The sequence below is a fragment of the Rhinopithecus bieti genome, unplaced genomic scaffold (genome assembly GCF_001698545.2).
Source record: "Rhinopithecus bieti isolate Rb0 unplaced genomic scaffold, ASM169854v2 scaffold_42532, whole genome shotgun sequence".
In the NCBI taxonomy this organism is placed as follows: Eukaryota; Metazoa; Chordata; class Mammalia; order Primates; family Cercopithecidae; genus Rhinopithecus; species Rhinopithecus bieti.
In genome coordinates, this window is record NW_016818301.1 from 1,353,947 (window position 1) to 1,374,726 (window position 20,780).

At 53.6% G+C, this 20,780-nt stretch overlaps 2 protein-coding genes across 9 annotated transcripts in view; both read left to right on the forward strand.

The window, feature by feature from the left end:
• The first annotated feature begins 345 nt into the window (after positions 1-345).
• IHH (Indian hedgehog signaling molecule) lies at positions 346-6,681 on the forward strand. Its single transcript, XM_017856903.1, has 3 exons — positions 346-956; positions 3,393-3,654; positions 5,240-6,681. The coding sequence occupies exons 1-3, from the start codon at positions 516-518 to the stop codon at positions 5,896-5,898; spliced, it is 1,362 nt and encodes a 453-aa protein (XP_017712392.1). The 5' UTR covers positions 346-515; the 3' UTR covers positions 5,899-6,681.
• Positions 6,682-20,549: 13,868 nt separating this feature from the next.
• CFAP65 (cilia and flagella associated protein 65) overlaps positions 20,550-20,780 on the forward strand; it is a 39,953-nt gene continuing 39,722 nt past the window's right edge. For 6 of the 8 annotated variants that reach the window (XM_017856907.1, XM_017856911.1, XM_017856909.1 and 3 more), the window contains exon 1: positions 20,550-20,592. The gene's annotated coding sequence lies outside the window, so the exon portion shown is untranslated. The remainder of the gene's footprint in view (positions 20,593-20,780) is intronic. The other 2 variants (XM_017856906.1, XM_017856908.1) reach the window with 1 other exon arrangement.

Here is a 20,780-nt window from a genome sequence, read left to right on the forward strand (position 1 = left end):
CGGGCGGGCGGACGCGCGGCGGAGGCGCGAGCGGGACTAGGGCTGGCTAGTGCCGGGGCCGCCCGCCCGAGGGGGAGGAGGCTGTGTTGCCCTTGCTGCAGGTTCGCTGTCGAGCGCACAGGAGGCAGGGACATGGGTAGGGTGCGGTCTGCGCGGGGCCCGAGCCCGGATCCCTTCCATTTCCCCTCTCACTCGGCCCCGGGCCGCGCCGCAGACGGCAGCAGCTCCCGCTCCGCCCGAGCCGCCCGCCTGCCGGCGGGTCCCGGGGCGTGCCTAAACCGCGGGGCCCTGCCAGCCCGCCGCCCGGCCAGCAGCCCAGCCCGGCGGCCCGCAGCCCCGCGCCGCGCCCCCGCCGCCGCCGCGTTTGCCAAAACAAACGGCCGGCCTATTTATTGGCGCGGCGAGCCCGGCAGCTCAGAGTCGAGGCGCCGAGGGGGACAGCGTCGCCGCCACCAGCTCGGCCGGGCCCCGCCCCCACTTGAGTCCCGCCGGCCCTAGCCGCACCTGCGCCGCCCATGGCGCCCCGCCTGGAGCCCCCCGGAGCCACCCGGACGCCTGAGCCCCCGCAGCGCTCCCGTCGACTCGCCTGCCCATCAGCCCACCAGGAGTCCTCGCCCGCCGCTTCCCCGGGTTCCCCGGCCATGTCTCCCGCCCGGCTCCGGCCCCGACTGCACTTCTGCCTGCTCCTGTTGCTGCTGCTGGTGGTGCCGGCGGCATGGGGCTGCGGGCCGGGCCGGGTGGTGGGCAGCCGCCGGCGACCGCCGCGCAAACTCGTGCCGCTCGCCTACAAGCAGTTCAGCCCCAACGTGCCCGAGAAGACCCTGGGCGCCAGCGGACGCTATGAAGGCAAGATCGCTCGCAGCTCCGAGCGCTTCAAGGAGCTCACCCCCAATTACAATCCAGACATCATCTTCAAGGACGAGGAGAACACAGGCGCCGACCGCCTCATGACCCAGGTGAGCGCGATCCGCCCTACCAGCGCGCCGCCGCCGAAGCACCGCCACCTGCCCGGCCCTACCCACCCCCGGCACCTTTTCTCGACTGGCTGGCACGCTCCCTGGCACCTGCCCCTCTCGCCAAGCCCCCCTGCCTCCTGCCCACGATGGGCTGGCCAGGGGTCCAGGCAGGAGTGTCAGCATCCCCAAGCCCGGCGGAGACTGCTAGAAGAGCTCCTCGCTGCCAAGCCCCACAGCCCAGCAGGTTGGCGGCGGCTCCTCTGCCCCAAAGTACTGGCAGCTCAGCCAGACGCGGCACTCGGAGGTACCTCTACCCAGCTGCCTCCTGCGCCTCCGGGACCCACGCAGTCCTTCCCGGCCTAACCTTCTGCACAGCTGTGCCCCTTTCATTTTGAAACCTTTCGGCACCCCTGAGGCAAAGAATCTCTTGTTGCGTAGGGGCACCACGGCCTTTCCTCCCTGTGCGCTCTTGGTTCTATGCGCTGCCCCCTCCAGGAGCAGCGTCCCGGCTGGGTCTGGGGTTAAGAACAGCGAGGAAGAGTTGAATGGGGAGGCGGAGGTGGGAAAGGGAACCCGCTCAGCGAGCCCACGTGTCTGTTCGGAGAGCTGAGGGGTGCTACTGCGGTGGAAGGGTAGGTTGTTGGGGTCTTTGGGCTCTGGGACTGAGCTTAGGGTATTCCTGGGCTTGGTGGTGGAAGAGAGGGGCTGAGATGCCGAAGGAGGCAGGGAACCAGGGCTGACGCTAGTCTCTGCATGCTGGGAGCGGGACCCGCGCTCCACCCAAGCTTAGAGGCGCAAACTTCCTTCTCTGCAGCCAGGTCGGCGAGGGGGGAGACCTTCACCCCCTTCCTCCGGGGTCTCCCGAGGCTTCCCCCTGAAAGCAGGCCCCTGACTTTCTAGATCCGTTGGGAAGAGCAGCTAGACTCAGGGCCCTCAGCATGCACCCTGGCGCCGGGGCTGGCCGGCCCGTGTCGGGGCCGAAGGTTGGCTGGTGGCCGGGCCGGGCCGGGCGCCGAGGAATGCAGATAAGGATCCGGGCCACGGGCTGGGCAATCATTGACAGCGCACGCCCGGGCTCTGGACCCGAGAGGGGGCGGTGGCAGTGAGGGAGAGAGGCGGGGAACCAGGGCTGCAGGCGGGCATAGGTGAGGGGCTAGAAGCCTGACAGCAGGGTCTACAAAGGAGCAAGCGGAACTCCCTTCCCAGGCAGTAAGCACCCCCAGCCAGGCTGTGCACCAGCGAGGACCTGCGAGGCCCTGGGTTGTAGCTGCTATTGGCTCCTAGGAGGCTGAGTCCAAGGGTCTGTGAGGCCCAGGCTCTGCAGGGTGGGGGTAGGTTGAGTCTTGGGCTGCCTACACTTGTTGGCGCCTTGAATCTCAGAGTTGAGGACTGGTGGAAGGGCCTTTCCCCTCAGGCCAAGGCCTCTGCCCCAGCTTCTTCTCAGAGTCAGCTGCACAGTCCCTTGGGCTCTCAGGACCCAGGCATGCCAGGAGGCAGCAACCAGGGATGGCCGCTTCCGTCCTTCCCCCAGGGCATGGCTCTACCCCAGCTCCACATGAGGAGGGTGGTGGAGCTGGCTCCCTGAGATCAGAAGCTTGGTTTATGGAGTTCCTTCCCACGGTATAGGGGCGGGCCACCGGTGCAGAGGTCCTGGAGGTCTGGGATTGTCAGCCCCTTATGTGCCTTGCAGAGGAAGACGCTGCATGTGGCCCTGCATTGGGCGGCCCTGGCGCTAGTCCACTGGTTTCTGATTTCCTGGCCCTGTCATCTCTAGCGGGGGTGTGGGCCAGTTTGGGATTATAAGAGGGTCCTGGCAGGAGTCCCCGGTGATGCTCGAGGGATCCAGGCAGACCGGCGATTCCCCTCCAACACACCCCCTGAAGCTCCTGAGACACTCTGCACCTGCCGCGCCTCCAGAGCCCGTCGTCCCCAGGCCTCAGCCCTGAGGCTGCGGTGACACCTACTGGGCACCTCGGGCCTTGCACGCCTCGCAGGCCCGCCGCAGGCAGTCGACTCCGCTGCCACTCCTCCCTCCCGGCCGCTGGCTGGCCCTCCTGCCTTGGAGGCACAGAGGGACCGGGCGCTGAAAGGTGTAGTCCTGTCTGTGGAGGGATGGATACCCAGAGCTGAAGACAGCACAGGGAGGGAGGGGACCTCTACCTACCAGAGAAGGCGCCGGCAGGGCGCTTGCCTCCATGCCTCCTCCAGATTTGTGATACCGTCGTGCGGTCTAGATCCCCGGGGGAGGCTGTATGCTAGGGAGGGAGCACTTCAGGGCCCTCTGTTCCTAAGGGAGAGGGACAGCACCCTCCCGGGCTTCCAGCTCCCGTGGGTGTGGCGGGAGAGTTCTGGGCGAGGCTGCGCCTACACCTGCACCTCGGCCGTCTCCTCCCGCCGATTTCGCTCCAGCTGATTTCGCGCACATTCCTCTCCCAGCGCTGTAAGGACCGCCTGAACTCGCTGGCTATCTCCGTGATGAACCAGTGGCCCGGTGTGAAGCTGCGGGTGACTGAGGGCTGGGACGAGGACGGCCACCACTCAGAGGAGTCCCTGCATTATGAGGGCCGCGCGGTGGACATCACCACATCAGACCGCGACCGCAATAAGTATGGACTGCTGGCGCGCTTGGCAGTGGAGGCCGGCTTTGACTGGGTGTACTACGAGTCAAAGGCCCACGTGCATTGCTCCGTCAAGTCCGGTGAGCCGCCGCCGGGGGGCTGGGCCCGGGGCCGGGGCCGGGGCCGCAGGGCGTGGGCAGGAGGCCTAGTGCCAAGAAGGTGAAGAGTCCCGCCCGGGGATGGAGGCAGGGATCCGGGGGAAGAGGACATCAGCGGCGCTCTCCAAGGCTACTCCTGACCTTGACTGCCTGCTCATCCCATGCCTGGTAGTGTCATGGTAGGAGCCTAGGGAGATAGGGCCCTGTCCCAGGGCTGCTGGGTGCTGACCTGGTGGCCCACAGTCCAGAGCCTGCCACAGGAGGTGCAAGACAGAGCAAGCTGGACAGATGGAGGAAGCCAGGCTTCCAGAAAAGGCCTCCCCACCCCACCTGGTGCAGAATAAGGTGGGTGGTGGGGCCAGGGGCCGGGATATGCCCAGACACCTGCATGCCTGACCAGGAGCCCAGAGGCTCAGAACCCATCACCCAGTTGCAGGTCAGCCCTCCCTGGGGCGCAGGCGTCCCCAAACTCAAACTCTACACCCCGTGCCCTGAAGCTGGACATTTCAGGGCAAAGCCAGCCAGGAGAGCCAGACTAAACAAAGTGGACTCAATAAAGTGGATTTTCCCAGATTGGCCGCATTGTTGATCAGAATCGGCAGGCACTGGGCCTCACCCCTCCCTCAAGTCTTGTCAGCACCCTGTCAACTACACTGAACCCAGCCATGGAGGCTCCAAATGGTTCCTGTGTGGCTTCCAGCCTAGCCCCACCTGGCTGCCGGCTCAGCCCTTCACATTGGCAGCATGTAGTAGTCGCACTCTCATAGACCCACACACTGATCCCAGGCCCACATGTTGATATTCCTGACCCTACCCTGACCCACAACCACACTCTGAACCTTCCACTCAGTACTTCCCCTGCCAACTGTGTCTACTGCAAGCCCCATCCACCCTTCACCACAAACACCAGCCCACGACAGCCACTTCTGTTCATTACTCCTGACCCCCAAACACTGTTCTCCAGCTCACTTGCTGATGCCGCGGTGTCCTGTCCCTGCACAGGGACTCAGCACATGAACTGAAGATGGTGACTGTGTCCTCGCCCCTGGCCTGCTCCTGACCCAACCATTCACTCCGAGGCTGCCCAGGAGTCTGCCTTCGCCCCACTGGGTGGGCTTCTCTCACATCCCTACGTTCAAAGGGCCAGCTCTGTTACAGAACCTGGGGAATCAGCCTGAGAGGGCAATTTTTGGGGAGGGTCTGAGCAAGGGGTGTGAAATAACAAAACATCTAGGCCTCGGAGGAGCTAAGCAACCTCCCGCTCCATGAGGCAGCCCTTTCCTTCTCATCCACTGGGTCTTGGAGCCCTACTGTGCTCCTCTCGTTGGCAAGGTATGAGGCTGGGGAGGAGGGGGCAGAAGATCACATTGGAGTGAGGGATGGGGGCAGTGAAGTGTGGGTTCAAGCCTGCATAGGAAGTGGGGGGCAGGAGCCAGGATATGGTGACAGGGGCTCTCTGGGAGCAAGAGGAGCTCTGGCTGGCTGGGGTGGCCAAGGGAGGGTCATTGTGACGGGGAGGAGGCCGAGCTACACAGCAGTAACACCTTCATGTCCCTTTCTCCCACAGAGCACTCGGCTGCAGCCAAGACGGGTGGCTGCTTCCCTGCCGGAGCCCAGGTACGCCTGGAGAGTGGGGCGCGTGTGGCCTTGTCAGCTGTGAGGCCGGGAGACCGCGTGCTGGCCATGGGGGAGGACGGGAACCCCACCTTCAGTGATGTGCTCATTTTCCTGGACCGCGAGCCCCACAGGCTAAGAGCCTTCCAGGTCATCGAGACTCAGGACCCCCCACGCCGCCTGGCACTCACACCCGCTCACCTGCTCTTTACGGCTGACAATCACACGGAGCCGGCAGCCCGCTTCCGGGCCACATTTGCCAGCCACGTGCAGCCTGGCCAGTACGTGCTGGTGGCTGGGGTGCCAGGCCTGCAGCCTGCCCGCGTGGCAGCTGTCTCTACACACGTGGCCCTTGGGGCCTATGCCCCACTCACAAGGCACGGGACACTGGTGGTGGAAGATGTGGTGGCATCCTGCTTCGCGGCCGTGGCTGACCACCACCTGGCTCAGTTGGCCTTCTGGCCCCTGAGACTCTTTCACAGCTTGGCGTGGGGCAGCTGGACCCCTGGGGAGGGTATGCATTGGTACCCCCAGCTGCTCTACCGCCTGGGGCGTCTCCTGCTAGAAGAGGGCAGCTTCCACCCACTGGGCATGTCCGGGGCAGGGAGCTGAAAGGACTCCACCGCTGCCCTCCTGGAACTGCTGTACTGGGTCCGGAAGCCTCTCGGCCAGGAGGGAGCTGGCCCTGGAAGGGACCTGTGCTGGGGTGCACTGGCTCCTGCCATCTCCTCTGCCATGGAGATACATCATTGAGACTTGACTGGGCAACACCAGGGTCCCCCACCCCAGTCGTGGTGTAGTCATAGAGCTGCAAGCTGAGCTGGCGAGGGGGTGGTTGTTGACCCCTCTATCCTAGAGACCTTGAGGCTGGCACGGCGACTCCCAACTCAGCCTACTCTCACTATGAGTTTTCATACTCTGCCTCCCCCATTGGGGAGGGCCCATTCCATCTGTCTTAGGCCCCTTTGGGTGGGCTTGCACCTCAGTTGATGCTGCTAAATTCCCTGGGAGCCAGCATGGAACTGGCTGGACCCGATGCTGTCCAGAACTGGGAAGGCCACAGGGGTGGGGCAGCCATCCCGGCCATTCTGAGGTATGACATTCCTCCCCGGCCACACTCCTCAAGACACATCCAGAGACTGTTGCCGTCAGTGGGCAGAGTTCTGTGTTCTGGCCAATGTGACTATAGTGCCGGGGACTGGGGGAAGTGGGCTGGATGTGCTTGCCACCCCCCGGGCTAAGCTCCCTCTTCTGCTGAACCATGATCCCCACCCCTTCCGCTGGTCAGTCTCCCATACCTTATTTATTGGTGCGGAGGGGGAAGCCCATGGGAGAATTTTGGGGATGTTTTGGTCTTTTCTTCCTTTTGTAATAAAAATTATTTAAGTTGTTAGAGCCACAGAGTCCAAGATGCTGAGAGGGGACAATTCACAGATAGTTTGGAGCCCTGGAAGGGTCTGTCCAGGGTTTTCTTCCCTCCTCAGAGAGGCCTGGCTCACCTTCCTCCAAGGACAGAAACTCCAAGCCTTCCACCGTCGCTGCAGGTCCATTCCCACCCAGTAGCTCTGCAAAGCCCCTACAGAGAGCTGTGCTCTGCACAGGGCAGGGCCTTCACACACTGACCTCACCGTTTACCTCAAACAAGGATGGATCCGAGAGAGAACAGAGGTGACAAGTCCATGGTCACCTCACTCATCTATAACCATGCCCTTGTGCTCTCAGGGTCTGGGCTTCTGACTCTTCCCTGTTGGTAATGGACCACAGTATGAAAAGATTCTGTAAAATTCACATTTATCTTGTGGACTATTCTGACTTCTCGGATAGGTCAGAGATCTCTAATCCAGCAGTTCTGAAACGTCAGGATCACCTGGGAAGCTTGTTTAAAGATGATTCCTGGCCCTACTTCCAGGATTCCACTTTTTTTTTTTTTTTTTTTTTTTTTTTTTTTGATGGAGTCTCACTCTGTTGGTCAGGATGGAGTGCAGTGGCACAATCTCGGCTCACTGCAAGTTCCGCCTCCTGGGTTCACGCCATTCTCCTGCCTCAGCCTCACAAGTAGCTGGGACTACAGGTGCCTGCTGCCATGCCTGGCTAATTTTTTTTTTTTTTTTTTTGTATTTTTACTAAAGACGGGGTTTCACCGTGTGAGCCAGGATGGTCTTGATCTACTGTCGTCGTGATCCACCCACCTTGGCCTCCCAAAGTGCTGTGATTACAGGCATGAGCTACTGCACCCAGATCCAGTGCAGTAGATCCAGTGCAGTAGATCCAGTGCAAGGCCCAGGAGCTTAGTTTTGCAAACACCCCAAACATGGCAGATGGTCCATGGGCCACACTCAAGAACTGCTGCTTAGTCCAGAGGAGGCCCGGTTTACTGCCAAGACAGTATGACCCCCTTCTTTACTTTCCCTTCATCCCTCCATCCCAATGGAAATTTTTCTATACTCACTACAGATAAGCTGAGGTCCTAGGTCCAGTGATACAAAATTTTCAGGAGTTTTGTGAGTCAGTTGAAATAGGCACAGTGAGGCCGGGCGCGGTGACTCAAGCCTGTAATCCCAGCACTTTGGGAGGCCGAGGCGGGTGGATCACGAGGTCAGGAGATCGAGACCATCCTGGCTAACATGGTGAAACCCCGTCTCTACTAAAATACAAAAAACTAGCCAGGCATGGTGGCGGGTGCCTGTAGTCCCAGCTACTCGGAGGCTGAGGTGGGAGAATGGCGTGAACCCAGGAGGCGGAGCTTGCAGTGAGCCGAGATCGCGCCACTGCACTCCAGCCTGGGCGACACAGTGAGACTCTGTCTCAAAAAAAAAAAAAGAAATAGGCACAGTGGCCATAGAACACTGGAAATTGGCAGAGTCTACAAATTAGGGTTTCCCCCCACCTTGGGGAGCTAGTTGTTGAAGTGTGCCACTGCCCAGGCTCTGTCCTCTTACACAGATGACTGTGTTGAAAGTGGTGGGGATGACTGTTCAGACTCTTAGCTTATCCTCTCTTCACATCCATTGAAGAAAATGCCAGAGAAAACCATTATTCTGTGGTCTGTGTCATCTGGAGAAATCGGGCTCCACTGGCTGTATTGATAACTGCTATCATTTAATGATGACTAACCCTTGCTAGGCATCATTCTAGATCTTTACACTCAGTAGCCCATTTAATGCTCATAATGACCCTACGTGGTGTGTACTTCATTTAATATTACCACTTTCCAGAAGAGAACACAGAAGCACAGGGAAAAACTTGCCCAAGATTACACAGCAAACAACAGAAGCAGAATTTGAATCCTTCCAGACTGGCTCTTGTGCACATTGTTTTTACCCCCAAGCTTTTCCTCTGGGGAACTCAGATTTTCTCTGGAAGGTCACATTCAGCATCTGAGGTCTGGAAATCTGCTTTGTCAACACATCTAGAGTGGACCCATCTCTCTGTGGCAGACTCTTACTGACCAGGCTCACAGGGACCAAAATGTTCATGAACTCATTCACAGTGAGAAATATCAGGCCAAGGTCAAGATGCTCTTGTCCATTCATTCACACATTCTCTCCCTGTAGACATTCTACCTGGGAGATCAGATTGCAGTGACAAGTTGTTGGTGAGTGTGGATGCATGCAGTGGATGACTCCCCAGGTCATGGGGGAAGGAGTGGGGGGGCGCCTCTCCTACTGGGGTTGGGCACATGTGGTCCAGCAGACACAGTCATTTGGTGTCCCTAGACCTTTCTGTTCTAGATGGGCCTCCTCAGGGAAAAAATTCATTCTTCAGACAAAGATTTCAAAGATTTCAAAGACAAAGAACTTTGTATGAATTCAGTCCCTCAAAAGAACAAATTTGGGATGGGAGTTGGACCGTACAGCTTTTCCTGGAATCCTGGGCCCAGATATGAAGAAACAAGGAGACAGCCTAGAGATCATCTTTCGCGTCTGCAGTGTGGTGGCCCAAATCTCTCCCATCCTCTGTACAGTGCCGAGACCCAGAGGAGGGTCATTTGCACTGCCCAGACCCAGGCAGTGCAGATCCGACGCCTCCTTCTCCACTTGGGCCCAAGCTTAGCACCAAAGGCTGCTGCATCCACAACTGTGACGGTCACTCATAGTCAATGCTTATTTTTTTTTTTTATTTTTTGAGACAGGGTCTCATTCTGTCACCAGGCTGGAGAGCAGTGGCATGATCTCAGTTCACTGCAGCCTCTGCCTTAGGTTCAAGCAATTCTCCTGCCTCAGCCTCGCAAGTAGCTGGGATTACAGATGCATGCCACCAAACCCAGTTAATTTTTTGTATTTTTAGTAGAGACGGGGTTTTGCCATGTTGGCCAGGCTGGTCTCAAATTCCTGGCCTCAAGTGATCTGCCCACCTCAGCCTCCCAAAGTGCTGAGATTACAGATATAAGCCACCGCGGTTGGCCAATCTCATAGTCAGTGTTAATGGATGCCACTCCATGTCAGGCACTGTGCCCAAGTTGGGGGAAAGAGGCAGTGCCTGTCTTCAGGGAACTCCTAAGTTGGGAGGGAGAGGTGTGGGAGACAGGGATATCCACATGGTGCACCAACTGCTGTGGCTGACATCCTCACAGTGGCTACTGAAGCACCATGGAGTGGCTGGTGATTAGGAAGACTTCCTGAAGGCGATGACGCTACAACATGGGGCAAGAAGGAGTTTGCCTGGCAGGCATGTGGAAGAGATCCAGGCTAAGGACATAGTTAAATCAAAGGTTTAGGGGCTTGCAGGCTTAGAGGAACCACCATGAGGCCAGCATGGTAAAGTTATGTGGGTCACGTGGGCTTGGCAAAAACCAAAGTGGAGACAGAGGCAGGAGGCAGATGACACAGAGCCTGTGTTGCACACAATAGGACTCAATCCTGGGGGCCCTCAAACAGAGGAAGCTCATGACTAGGTTCTTCCAAAAGCTCATCTGGCTACAGTATGGAAGGCAGACCAGAGGGAACAATTGTGGAAGTTGGTGTCCTAGACTAGGGAAGTGGCCCTAGGGTCATAAAGAAGGTGATGAATTGTAGACACTTAGGCAACAGAGTGGCCAGGATGGAAGCCAGGGTTGGATGAGCCAGGGGATGAGAAAAGGGCCCAAGTCAACTTTGGGGGTTTTAAATAGGAAATCCAGCTCCCCCACCCCCAGCATCCTTGACCTTGGACCTTGGTCTTCGGGCCTTAGTGGCTGCACCTGTAAGGGTGATGTCCAGGGCTTTCCTGTAGAGATATCCTCTCTCCCTGTCATCCAAGAGTCTACTTGGGTTCAAGGTACCCTCCAAGAACCTGTTCTGTCTGCCTGCCTCTCCGCTCTATCTTGGAAATGCGTGGGAAAGAAATTCAGAGTAGCCTCTGATATCCCAGTCCAGGCAAAATGCAAGACCTATGCCTAAGTCCACAGGTCCCTGGGAGGACCTGGAATGTCAGGGTCTAGGAGTCACAATGGGGAACTTCCTGGCTGCGAGGCCTCTGGAGCTGCCTGGGCCAGTTACCTTCTATAGAAGCTCACTGCACCCTGGTTCCCCTATCTGGCTGTGCTGGGGCCTCTCCATAAGTACTCTTCCTCAGGCGGGCCTTGCAGCCTCCTCTCTTTTGTTTGGAAAGCCCCCAGTCACCGCTTGCATGGCTCTTTGGAAGCCCTGCACGCCTGCACTCAGCCATCTTCCCTAAGACACACAGGTCTCAGGATAGAATGGCTTCTGACAGTGAGTGGTCTTGTGTTGGAAAGGGCTGAACCCAATGCACATGGCCTTTAGACAGCAGAGCCCTAGCACCTATGCCACCTGTGTGGGAACTGGAAATAGGAGCCCTCCATTGAAATATTTGGTAAGAAGTGCTCCCTCAGGGACACTCAACTAGAAAAGGCAGCTCTCCTGGTCTGGTGCCCAGAGCAGGAAGTCCATTTAGAAGAGACTAATGCAGGGTATATGCTGGGACTTTCAGAGCGTGTCTGGATTGCAGTCCCCCTGCTCGCTCAACCTAGAGCCCTGTGCAGTGTACAACTTTTACAGCCATCAATTCTGGTCCTGGTGGGCCTGGGCTTTTGCCAGGCTTAGCAGATTCTGCCAGGGATGAAGATTCAGAGAGAAGCTCCACACAGTGTGACACCAGAGGAAGTGCAGAGCAATTAGACAAGACTAGGGGCAGGATGCGCAATGCTCAGAGACTTCCTGGGGCTGGTGTTGGTCTGGGTCTTCAGGGGTGTGAGTGACTTGGGCAAGGGCAGGTGGGTGGATCATCAGGAGCAGATGTACAGAGGGGAAGTTCAGGGCATGCCCAGGGACTGGGAGCCAGTGTAGTTGGGGCTAGAAGTTTGAGGAGGGGAGACTTCAAAATGGGAGGTGGGGAAGGGAAATGCTCTATCCCATGGCAGGAATGGAGTTGAGGGCCTGGAGGGAAATGCCCCAGCAGGTAGTGTCCCAAAGATGGCTGGGCTCCCGCAATGGAGGACTTCTCTGGAGAACACAGACCCAGCATCCCACCTTGGGGGGCGCCCCTTCAGGGCAAACCTCCTTGGCAGGGTAGGTGGTGGCAGCTTCCCAGCCTGTGCCTTCTGGTCCCTGGGTGGTTGTACCTTCTGGGGCTCGGCCCCACCTCCCACACCTCAGCCTGGTTCTCAAAGCCTCTTTGTTTCACGGGGTCAAGTGGTGGCCAGCTCGGATCTGATAAGGCCCAGTTGGGTAGATATAGCCGCGCCCTGTGTGCCTCACCGGCCTGAGTCACACCTGCCGCCTGGCACGCATGCACATCCCATCCACCCCAGCTGGGCCTTCTGCCCAGGCAGGGTCAGGGTTTGACCTCTGGGCTGGCCTTCCCTGCAGCCTATTTAAGAGCTCTGTCATCCGTGTGGGGAAGCAGAATTGGGGAATTATTACCCCCATTTCAGAGATAAATAAACCAAAGCCCCAAGAGGGAAAATGCTTTGCCCACAGCCATATCTTCCATAATCTATTACTCACCTACTATGGATTAGGTGTGCTACGTGTGATATTCACATGTCTTTTTTCATCCTAACAGTGTGTGACATGAGGTTGTTCCTAATTCCTACTTTGCAGATGAAGAAACAGAGGCCCAGAGAGGTGAACTCATTTTCTTAAAAATCAAACATTAGCAGAGTTCAGACCAGATCGCAGGTCTCCTACAGCAGCAAACCAAGGGGATGGGAGGGACATAATCCTCACCTCAGCCAAAAGGACTGATGAACTTGGGAGTAACCAGAACCCTGTTAGAGAAGGGAGTTCTGGAGGAATAATGTTCTAGGTGCTGTGAGGGGATCCAGGATAGGGTTGGGTTGGGGGGACGGTCAAAATATGTCCACAAATTCTTTGACACTTCTCCTGTAGAGATGCTGGGTCTACCTCAAATCTGGTCTGAGGCTAGGTCAGAAAGGCCATGCAGCTTCTGCCTGGTTCTACACTAAGACCGCCATGCTGGAGAGTGTGTGCACCTAACCTATAGAGAGATGTTCCAGTCCATGGTCCAATTGACACCCCAGCTAACAGCCAGAGTCAATTGTCAGCCATGGGAGTGCACCATCTTGGACATTCAGCCCAGCCGGGCCTTCAGATGGCTGCAACCCTGGCCAAAGTCTGAATGCAACCACATGAGAGACCCCAAGCTAGAACTACATGGACAAGCTGCTTCTGAATTCCTGACTCACAAAACCACAAAATAAAATGGCTGTTCAGAACGTTGACATTTTGGAGTAACTCCTTACACAGCGATAGTAACCAGGACAAAGGGCAAAGAGGGAATGTGGACTAATGAAGCCTTCTCCTGAGGCTTTCCAGAGCCTCAAAACACAATTTGGCACAAAGGCTTTTAAAAATGGAGACTGCATGAGCCTGGAGGAGGTGTGGCCTAACACTTTGTCATCTGAAGAGGCAGCACAAGAAAACTATGAAATGGAATAAACTTGGGGCAGATGGAGATGGTGACAAAGGGGAGGATTGAATGAGCACATCTCCCCACATTCAGTTGGTTGAAAAAATCAACTGTACGTCTGCCTTTCTGGCAGTACCTCCGCAGAAGCGAGGAGTTTTGCAGTGATTCTAGAAGAAAGGAAGCTCATGGATACAAGCTTGTGGTTAGCAAGAAGTTATACATGGTCAATTGGAGAGAAATGTGATTAGAGATTTTTAAAACCCAAACGTTAAATGTTGAAGAAAGTGCTCAAGGGTTGCAGCCAGAGCTGGGAATGGGATTGGACATGCCTGTGGACCGTTGCTAGCCACATTTGCTCAGAATGTCCCTGCAAGCAGAAAATGCAGGACCTCAGCAAGAAGGTTCAGAAAGTAACCTGTTCCCCTAGCAAACTCCAGGTGCATTTGCATCTGGCTTCTGCACACACCTCTGAATGGCTGACTTAGGAAAACTCAGAGGAAAGGAACCAGGTAGATGATAGGGAATGGGTATGGCTTGGGAGAGTGGTTGGGAGTGTAGGGGTGGAAAGGATAGTGTGAGGACAGGGTTCTTGGTTTCGACCTATTAATCCTAGAGAAGCAAAAGATGGGGATGATCAAAATCTAAAAAGAGAGAGAAATAGCAATTTTATAGTGGAGAATCTCAGCAGATACCACTTTAGCCAGTTATCAAGCTAACATCACTGATAATGCATATCAACACTGTGATATAGTGCTCTGAGAAGGGCATATCACCTCTGTGTTATCCTCACTCTAATCATGAGAAATCATGACACAAACCCAGAATGAACCTTTTACAAAATAACTGACAGTACTCTTGAAAACAGTTAAGTCACGAAAGGCAAGTAAAGACTCAGGATACAGTGAAGGATACTAAGTAGGCATGAAAACTAACTGCCAAGTGGGATCCTCAACTACTGTAACAGGAATAGAACACTAATGGACAAACTTGAGATATCTAAATGCCATACTTTTGTTAATAGCATTTGTGTATCAAGGTTAATTTCCTGGTTTTGTTCTATGGTCATGTAAGATGTTAACGTAAGGGAAAGGTGGGAGAAGTGTTTATGAAAACTGTCTGTATTATTTTCGTGACACTTTGGTACATCTAAAATTAACTCCATTGGAGTGGTGGCTCACTTCTGTAATCCCAGCACTTTGAGAGGCCGAGGCGGGAAGATCGCTTGAGCCCAGGAGTTGAAGACCAGCCTGGGCAACATGGTGAAACTCCATCTTCACAACGAAAGTACAAAAAAAAATTAGTCTGGCATAGTGGCACACACCTGTGGTCCCAGCTACTGGTGGTGGCAGATTGGGTGGGGGTTGGGGGGTGATGTGGGAGGATTGCTTGAACCCAAGAGGTCAAGGCTGCAGTGAGCCATAATTGTGCCACTGTACTCCAGCCTGGGCAACAAAACAAAACCCTATCTTAGTAACAATAATAATAATTTTAAAAAGAAAAATAATAAAATTAACTCCAAAATTTTAAAATGCAAAAATAACTAACAAACACAGAAAACTAACAAACACAGAATCTTATGGACCAGTTAAATGTGGGCTCTCTTGCCATACCTGAGTCCAGGCTGACTTCCACACTGAGGAAGGCCAGCCACACTGAGCCGGTGGTCATATCATAACACCTTCATTTGAGAGAGGGCTCTAGTCAGAAATGGAGTGGAAAAAGGTGTGAGGAATTAAGTAAGATGGAAAGTCACAGAATAACAGCGTTCTTCATTTACTCAGAACCTGTAATGAACCAGGCACTGTGCTAAGTTCCTTAATTCTTTTGTCTCCTATAAACCTCATAACCTTTGAGGTAGCAGTTATAGGTTTGCCTGTTTACAGATGAGGAACCTGGTTCTTACAGAAATGAAGGAAAATATTATACAGTTGATAGCTGATGGTGTTGGGATTCAAATTCCAGTCTGCTTGGCTCCAGAGTCTTTTTCCTAGCCACTCCACTGTACTGTCTTCTCGGGGGTGTTGTCATTCAGTTCAGACCTCGGGATTTCATTACATTACATTACATTAGGGTAAGTGGAGAAAGAGGCGATAGAAGGTTGGAGGAAGGAGAAAGGGGGATGGCCTGGCTAGCGGGAGCTGTCCGTGGTGCTGGTCATAGAACCAGCTGGAGACTGTGTAGGTGAAGGCAGCAAGGAGAGCTACCACAGAGAAGGAGCAATGCTTAGGCTAGAAGAAAACAAGTAGTTAGCTGTGCTCACAATTCCTTCTCCAGTGAGGAGGATCAAGAAGGGGAAAGACTTCAAGCTGAAATAAACAACCATATATACAGTAGCTAATAAGGTAGGGATTTGACCTTAGGTGTGACTTGCACCCAGTACCGTATGGCTGTACTGGTTGTTTATATCTGGAAATACTTTGGTGCCAGTTGGTAAAGTCACTTACTGAGCCCTACATTGCCCTGGGCGCTCTTCCAGTCCCCTCCCTAAACTACTCATGCTTCCTTATGACCCTGGCACAATGTGGGCTTCCAGGACCCTGGCTCTGGCTCTAAGGCCAGCTAGTGTCCAGCTCACAGGTCCATTCTCATGCTCATAGGTGCACACACCTTACCAATTGTTACATATTTTGATTACACTCCTGTTTGTTCCCATTTTACAGATGAGGAAAATCAGGTTTAGAGAGGTTTAACCGTTTTCCTGACATTGCTCAGCTATTAAAACCTGGAATCAGGACTTGAACTTGAGTTTTCTGAGATTAGACTTCATGTCATTTTTCCTCCATCCTCCTACTATTAGCTTGTATGTCTTTCTACCCTGTAGTGGGGACAATGAATAGAGGGAGAAAGTTATCTATGGGGCCTGAGTTTTCATAGGAGAGTTAGAAAATCCTGGCTGGGCTGGGTGCAGTAGCTCACTCCTGTAATCCCAGCACTTTGGGAGGCCAAGGCGGGCGGATCACGAGGTCAGTAGATGGAGACCATCCTGGCAAACACGGTGAAACCCCGTCTCTATTAAAAATACAAAAAATTAGCTGGGCGTAGTGGCAGGTGCCTGTAGTCCCAGCTACTCGGGAGGCTGAGGCAGGAGAATGGCGTGAACCCGGGAGACAGAGCTTGCAGTGAGCCGAGATCGCGCCACTGCACTCCAGCCTGGGTGAGAGAGCAAGACTCTGTCTCAAAAACTAAATAAATAAATAAAATAAAATAAAAAGAAAATCCTGGCTGGGCGCGGTGGCTCACGCCTGTAATCCCAGCACTTTGGGAGGCTGAGGTGGGCGGCTCACGAGGTCAGGAGATAGAGACCATCCTGGCTAACACGGTGAAACCCTGTCTCTACTAAAAATACAAAAAAAATTAGCCGGACGTGGTGGCGGTCTCCTGTAGTCGCAGCTACTCAGGGGGCTGAGGCAGGAGAATGGTGTGAATCCAGGTGGCGGAGCTTGCAGTGAGCCGAGATCGCACCACTGCACTCCAGCTTGGGCAACAGAGCAAGACTTCGTTTCAAAAAAAAAAAAAAAAAAGAAAAAAAAGGAAAAGAAAATCCTATAGGGGTCCCAGGCAGAAAGGAATGCTTTCCTTTAAATTTTCTTGCCATTTGGCAGTCTATCCCCAAACCCTGCCAGTTTTAGGCCCCTGGCAGCCCTTTCAGACTGGAGTTGCAACCAGTTTCTTAACACCTTCCAATGCCAGTAGCTGCAGGGGACCATGACCCTCTAATGCAGAGAATGTCCTCTGTCTGCTCCTAGATCCAGCCCTGAACTACCCAGTGGCCCTCTTAGCTAGAGCCTTTTCTCACTCTCTATCCCCCACTCCAGACTAGGCTGAGAATACTCACCCCACTCATTTCTGAGGACAGGAGCTTCTGTGGGAGTGCCTACCTTTCCTTTTTCTGTTTTATTTTTATTTTTTTATTTTTTTATTTTTTTTTGAGACAGAGTCTCGCTCTGTCGCCCAGGCTGGAGTGCAGTGGCCGGATCTCAGCTCACTGCAAGCTCCGCCTCCCAGGTTTACACCATTCTCCTGCCTCAGCCTCCCGAGTAGCTGGGACTACAGGCGCCTGCCACCTCGCCCGGCTAGTTTTTGTATTTTTTAGTAGAGACGGGGTTTCACCATGTTAGCCAGGATGATCTCGATCTCCTGACCTCGTGATCCGCCCGTCTCGGCCTCCCAAAGTGCTGGGATTACAGGCTTGAGCCACCGCGCCTGGCCTTTTTTTTTTTTTTTAAGGTATACCTTTGCATTTTTTTTTTTTTATTATACTTTAAGTACTAGGGTACATGTTCACAATGTGCAGCTTTGTTACATAGGTGTATATGTGCCATGTTGGTTTGCTGCACCCTTTGCTGGCACCGCCCAACCCAATCAACTGTCATTTTACGTTAAGATTTCTCCTAATGCTTATCCCTCCCCAGCACCCCCCACCCCCCGACCGGCCGCAGTATATGGATGTTCCACCCTGTGGTCCATGTGTTCTCATTGTTGCAAGCTCCGCCCACCTATGAGTGAGAACATGCAGTGTTTGGTTTTCTGTCCTTGTTATAGTTTGCTTATAATGATGGTTTCCAACTTCATCCACGTCCCTGCAAAGGACATGAACTCATCCTTTTTTGAGGAGAGCCCACCTTTTCACCTCCATCCCTCAAGTACAGCTTGAATGCAAACTGATTCCAGAACCAACACTCAAAATGGAGTCAGAATCTCAGGACGGAGAGAGGCAGGAGAGGGCTTTCTAAGTGCTGGATCTGGGTGGACTTGTAACTGGATAGGAAGGCACCCTGGTGTCTCCTTTTGTCTTTCTCCATCCAGAGCAGCAAGGTAGCCTCCTTCTTGGAGAAACAAAGCAGGAGGACGTGGAGATGGCAAAAATTTCCCACTTCTCCAGCATGCAGCAGAGAGGCTGGATGCTTATAGGAGGTGCAGGTGTGCAGAAGGCTGAGTGGCTTACCTACGGAGATCTCCCATTTAGTGAATGTTCTCTCTCTCTCTCTGTCTCTCTCTCTCTCTCTGTCTCCCTCTCTGTGTGTGTGTGTGTGAGAGAGAGAGAGAGATTTTGTTGATTACCTACCACATGTCAAGTACTTTACACATACCTTATCACTCAATTTTCCCACCTGCCTTCTGAGAATTATCCCCAGGTAACAGATGAGGAAACTGAAGCTCAGAGAGGTCATGTGACTTGCTGAAGGTCACACAGACAGTTGGTAATAGAGTGGGGATTAATCTCAGGTCTGCCTGATTTCCCAGCCCAGGGTCTTCTCTATATGATGGAGGGCATAGGGGTGTGGGAAGATACCTGGGAAAAAGAAGCTTAGAAAATGTGTTTTTTTTTGTATGTGTGTTGAAGTTCAAATCATGGAGTGTGCTTTTACCTTTATTATTCCTCACCCCAGCTTCCAGGCCAGGAGGATCTGAGGCCATCTCCCTTCCATCCTTCCTCCCTTCTCCTACATCCTGATAATCAGTTTCCTGTATCATCACCCAGTCTTGAACCCATGATCTTTTTTTTTTTCTTTTTTCTTTTTTTTTTTTGAGATAGAGTCTCGCTCTGTCACCTAGGCTGGAAAGCAGTGGTGTGATCTCAGCTTACTGCAACCTCCACCTCCCAGGTTCGAGCAATTCTCCTGCCTCAGCCTCTCGAGTAACTGGGATTACAGGCATGAGCCACCATGCCCGACTAATTTTTATGTTTTTAGTAGAGGCAGGGTTTCACCCTGTTGGTCAGGCTGGTCTTGAACTCCTGACCAAACTCCTGATCCACTAGCCTCAGCCTCCCAAAGAGTGGGCATTACAGGTGTGAGCTACCACACTTGGCCGCCTCCCCCATGATCTATTTTTGGGTCTAGGGAGAATATGATCAACAGGTCCCAGTATCCATTATTCCACTGGTTCTGGGCTCCTGGAAAGGGAGAGTTTCAAAGCAAACCCAGCTTCCTCTTTTCCCTCCTCAGGCTCAATCCATTGTAAAGCCTCTTTCCATGTGTGTGCCTCCCTGGGCAAAGTCCAGCACGCAGGCTTCTCCCTGGGAGTCCACCGATGTCAGTTGCAGTCACTAGGCATCAGGGCTTCCAGGAGGCAGCTAGACACCTACAGAAGCAGAGCCTACAGGGGCCCTGCTAAGAGGAGGAACCATCCCTTTTAATTTTTCCAAACTCAGAATCCACCATTGAGCAGGCAAGAGCTCTGGAAGGAGGCTCCCCAGTGAAGAGGCACAAGGACGCCTTTAGCATGAGCTGTTCTTCCTCCTTGGGGTTTTCCCACTGAAATTCTTGGGGCCAACACAAAACCTTGCCCCAAAGTTCCTATTTCTTTTATCCTAAAATGAACCAGTTCCTTTCCTTGTCCCTAAGGTCCAGCTGAGTCAAGCTGACCATTTCAAAAGAATTTGGGGAAAACAAAAGGAAATCATTATAGAAACTACAAACAGTGTGAAAATCGTCATGTCCAAAGTGCAGGTTTCAGATTCTGAGAATCCCGTTAAAACCAGTGAAAAGCTCACTAAGTTCCACATTCTTTGATTCCCGGAAAATTACTAATCATGCTGGCGTAATTTGCCTGCCCCTTCCCTCCAGCCCTGCCAGTCTCTGGCCATGTGATCTCCCAGGCCAGCTCAGGTCACTTTGTCATCTCAGTCCATCTTTCACCTTTCACAAGTCAACTCCAACTCTCCCAAAATGATAGCTTATCTTCTGTGTTTAACCCTCGACTCACTAAGCTCTCTCCGCCTAGTCACGTCCCCTCTTCCATCTGAAAGGAAACCGGTTCGCTGTTTTGGGGAGCAAAATATCCTTAGTTACCCAAGAGTAACTTTGAGACTTTCAGCTTCACATACTAAGGAGTCTTCACAAAATGAGACCCTTCCTCCAACACACATACCAGCAAATGAACCAACGGGCTTCCAGAAGTCTACATTATGTATAATAATTCCTTTATACGTTAACCTTCCGATCCCTTCAAAAGAGTTGTTTTTCTTGTTGCTGAGCAAGAAGAAATGCCGGGAGAAAACGCAGAGGACACCTTCCCTGTCATCAGCAAAAGGGATCTATTTGCAAAGCAATATTCAAATAAGAAATAACTGCGGGCTGCTTTTAAGTTAACAATTGCAATCACAGAGAATGAGGTTCTGTCTCTATGCGTGTCAGAGTGCCAAGCCCACCGAGTAGCTTCCTGCGAATTTGGTCGTCAATTAAAGTCATGATTGCTGGAACGTCACGACAACTAGGGGGCTCTACATTACCATGTCGCGACAGGTAGAAGCCCACAGTTACTGCCAGCAGGAAAAATCAGGGAATCAAAACTGAATACAGAAAATAAACTTGGGCGGCGCATTCGCCTTCTACGAATCTTGCCTCACTCGGGCTGCCGTCGTTGCCGTGGGATATCTGAAGACGCCGTTTCCTGCGCGTCCTGTGTCTATGGAGACGGCAATATGGCGGCGATGTAAGTTCTGAGCGTTAGTCCCAAGGTCCCAGGGTCCCAGGGTCCTAGGGAGCGGCGCGAGTGGCCTGGGAAGGTGTCTGTCCCGGGAGACCCTATCCTTCGGGAAATCGTGGCCAGAGGTCCCCTCCATGCCCTTCAGAGAGCCCCATGGGACTGAGTCTTGGGCGAGATCAATCAGACTAAGGATC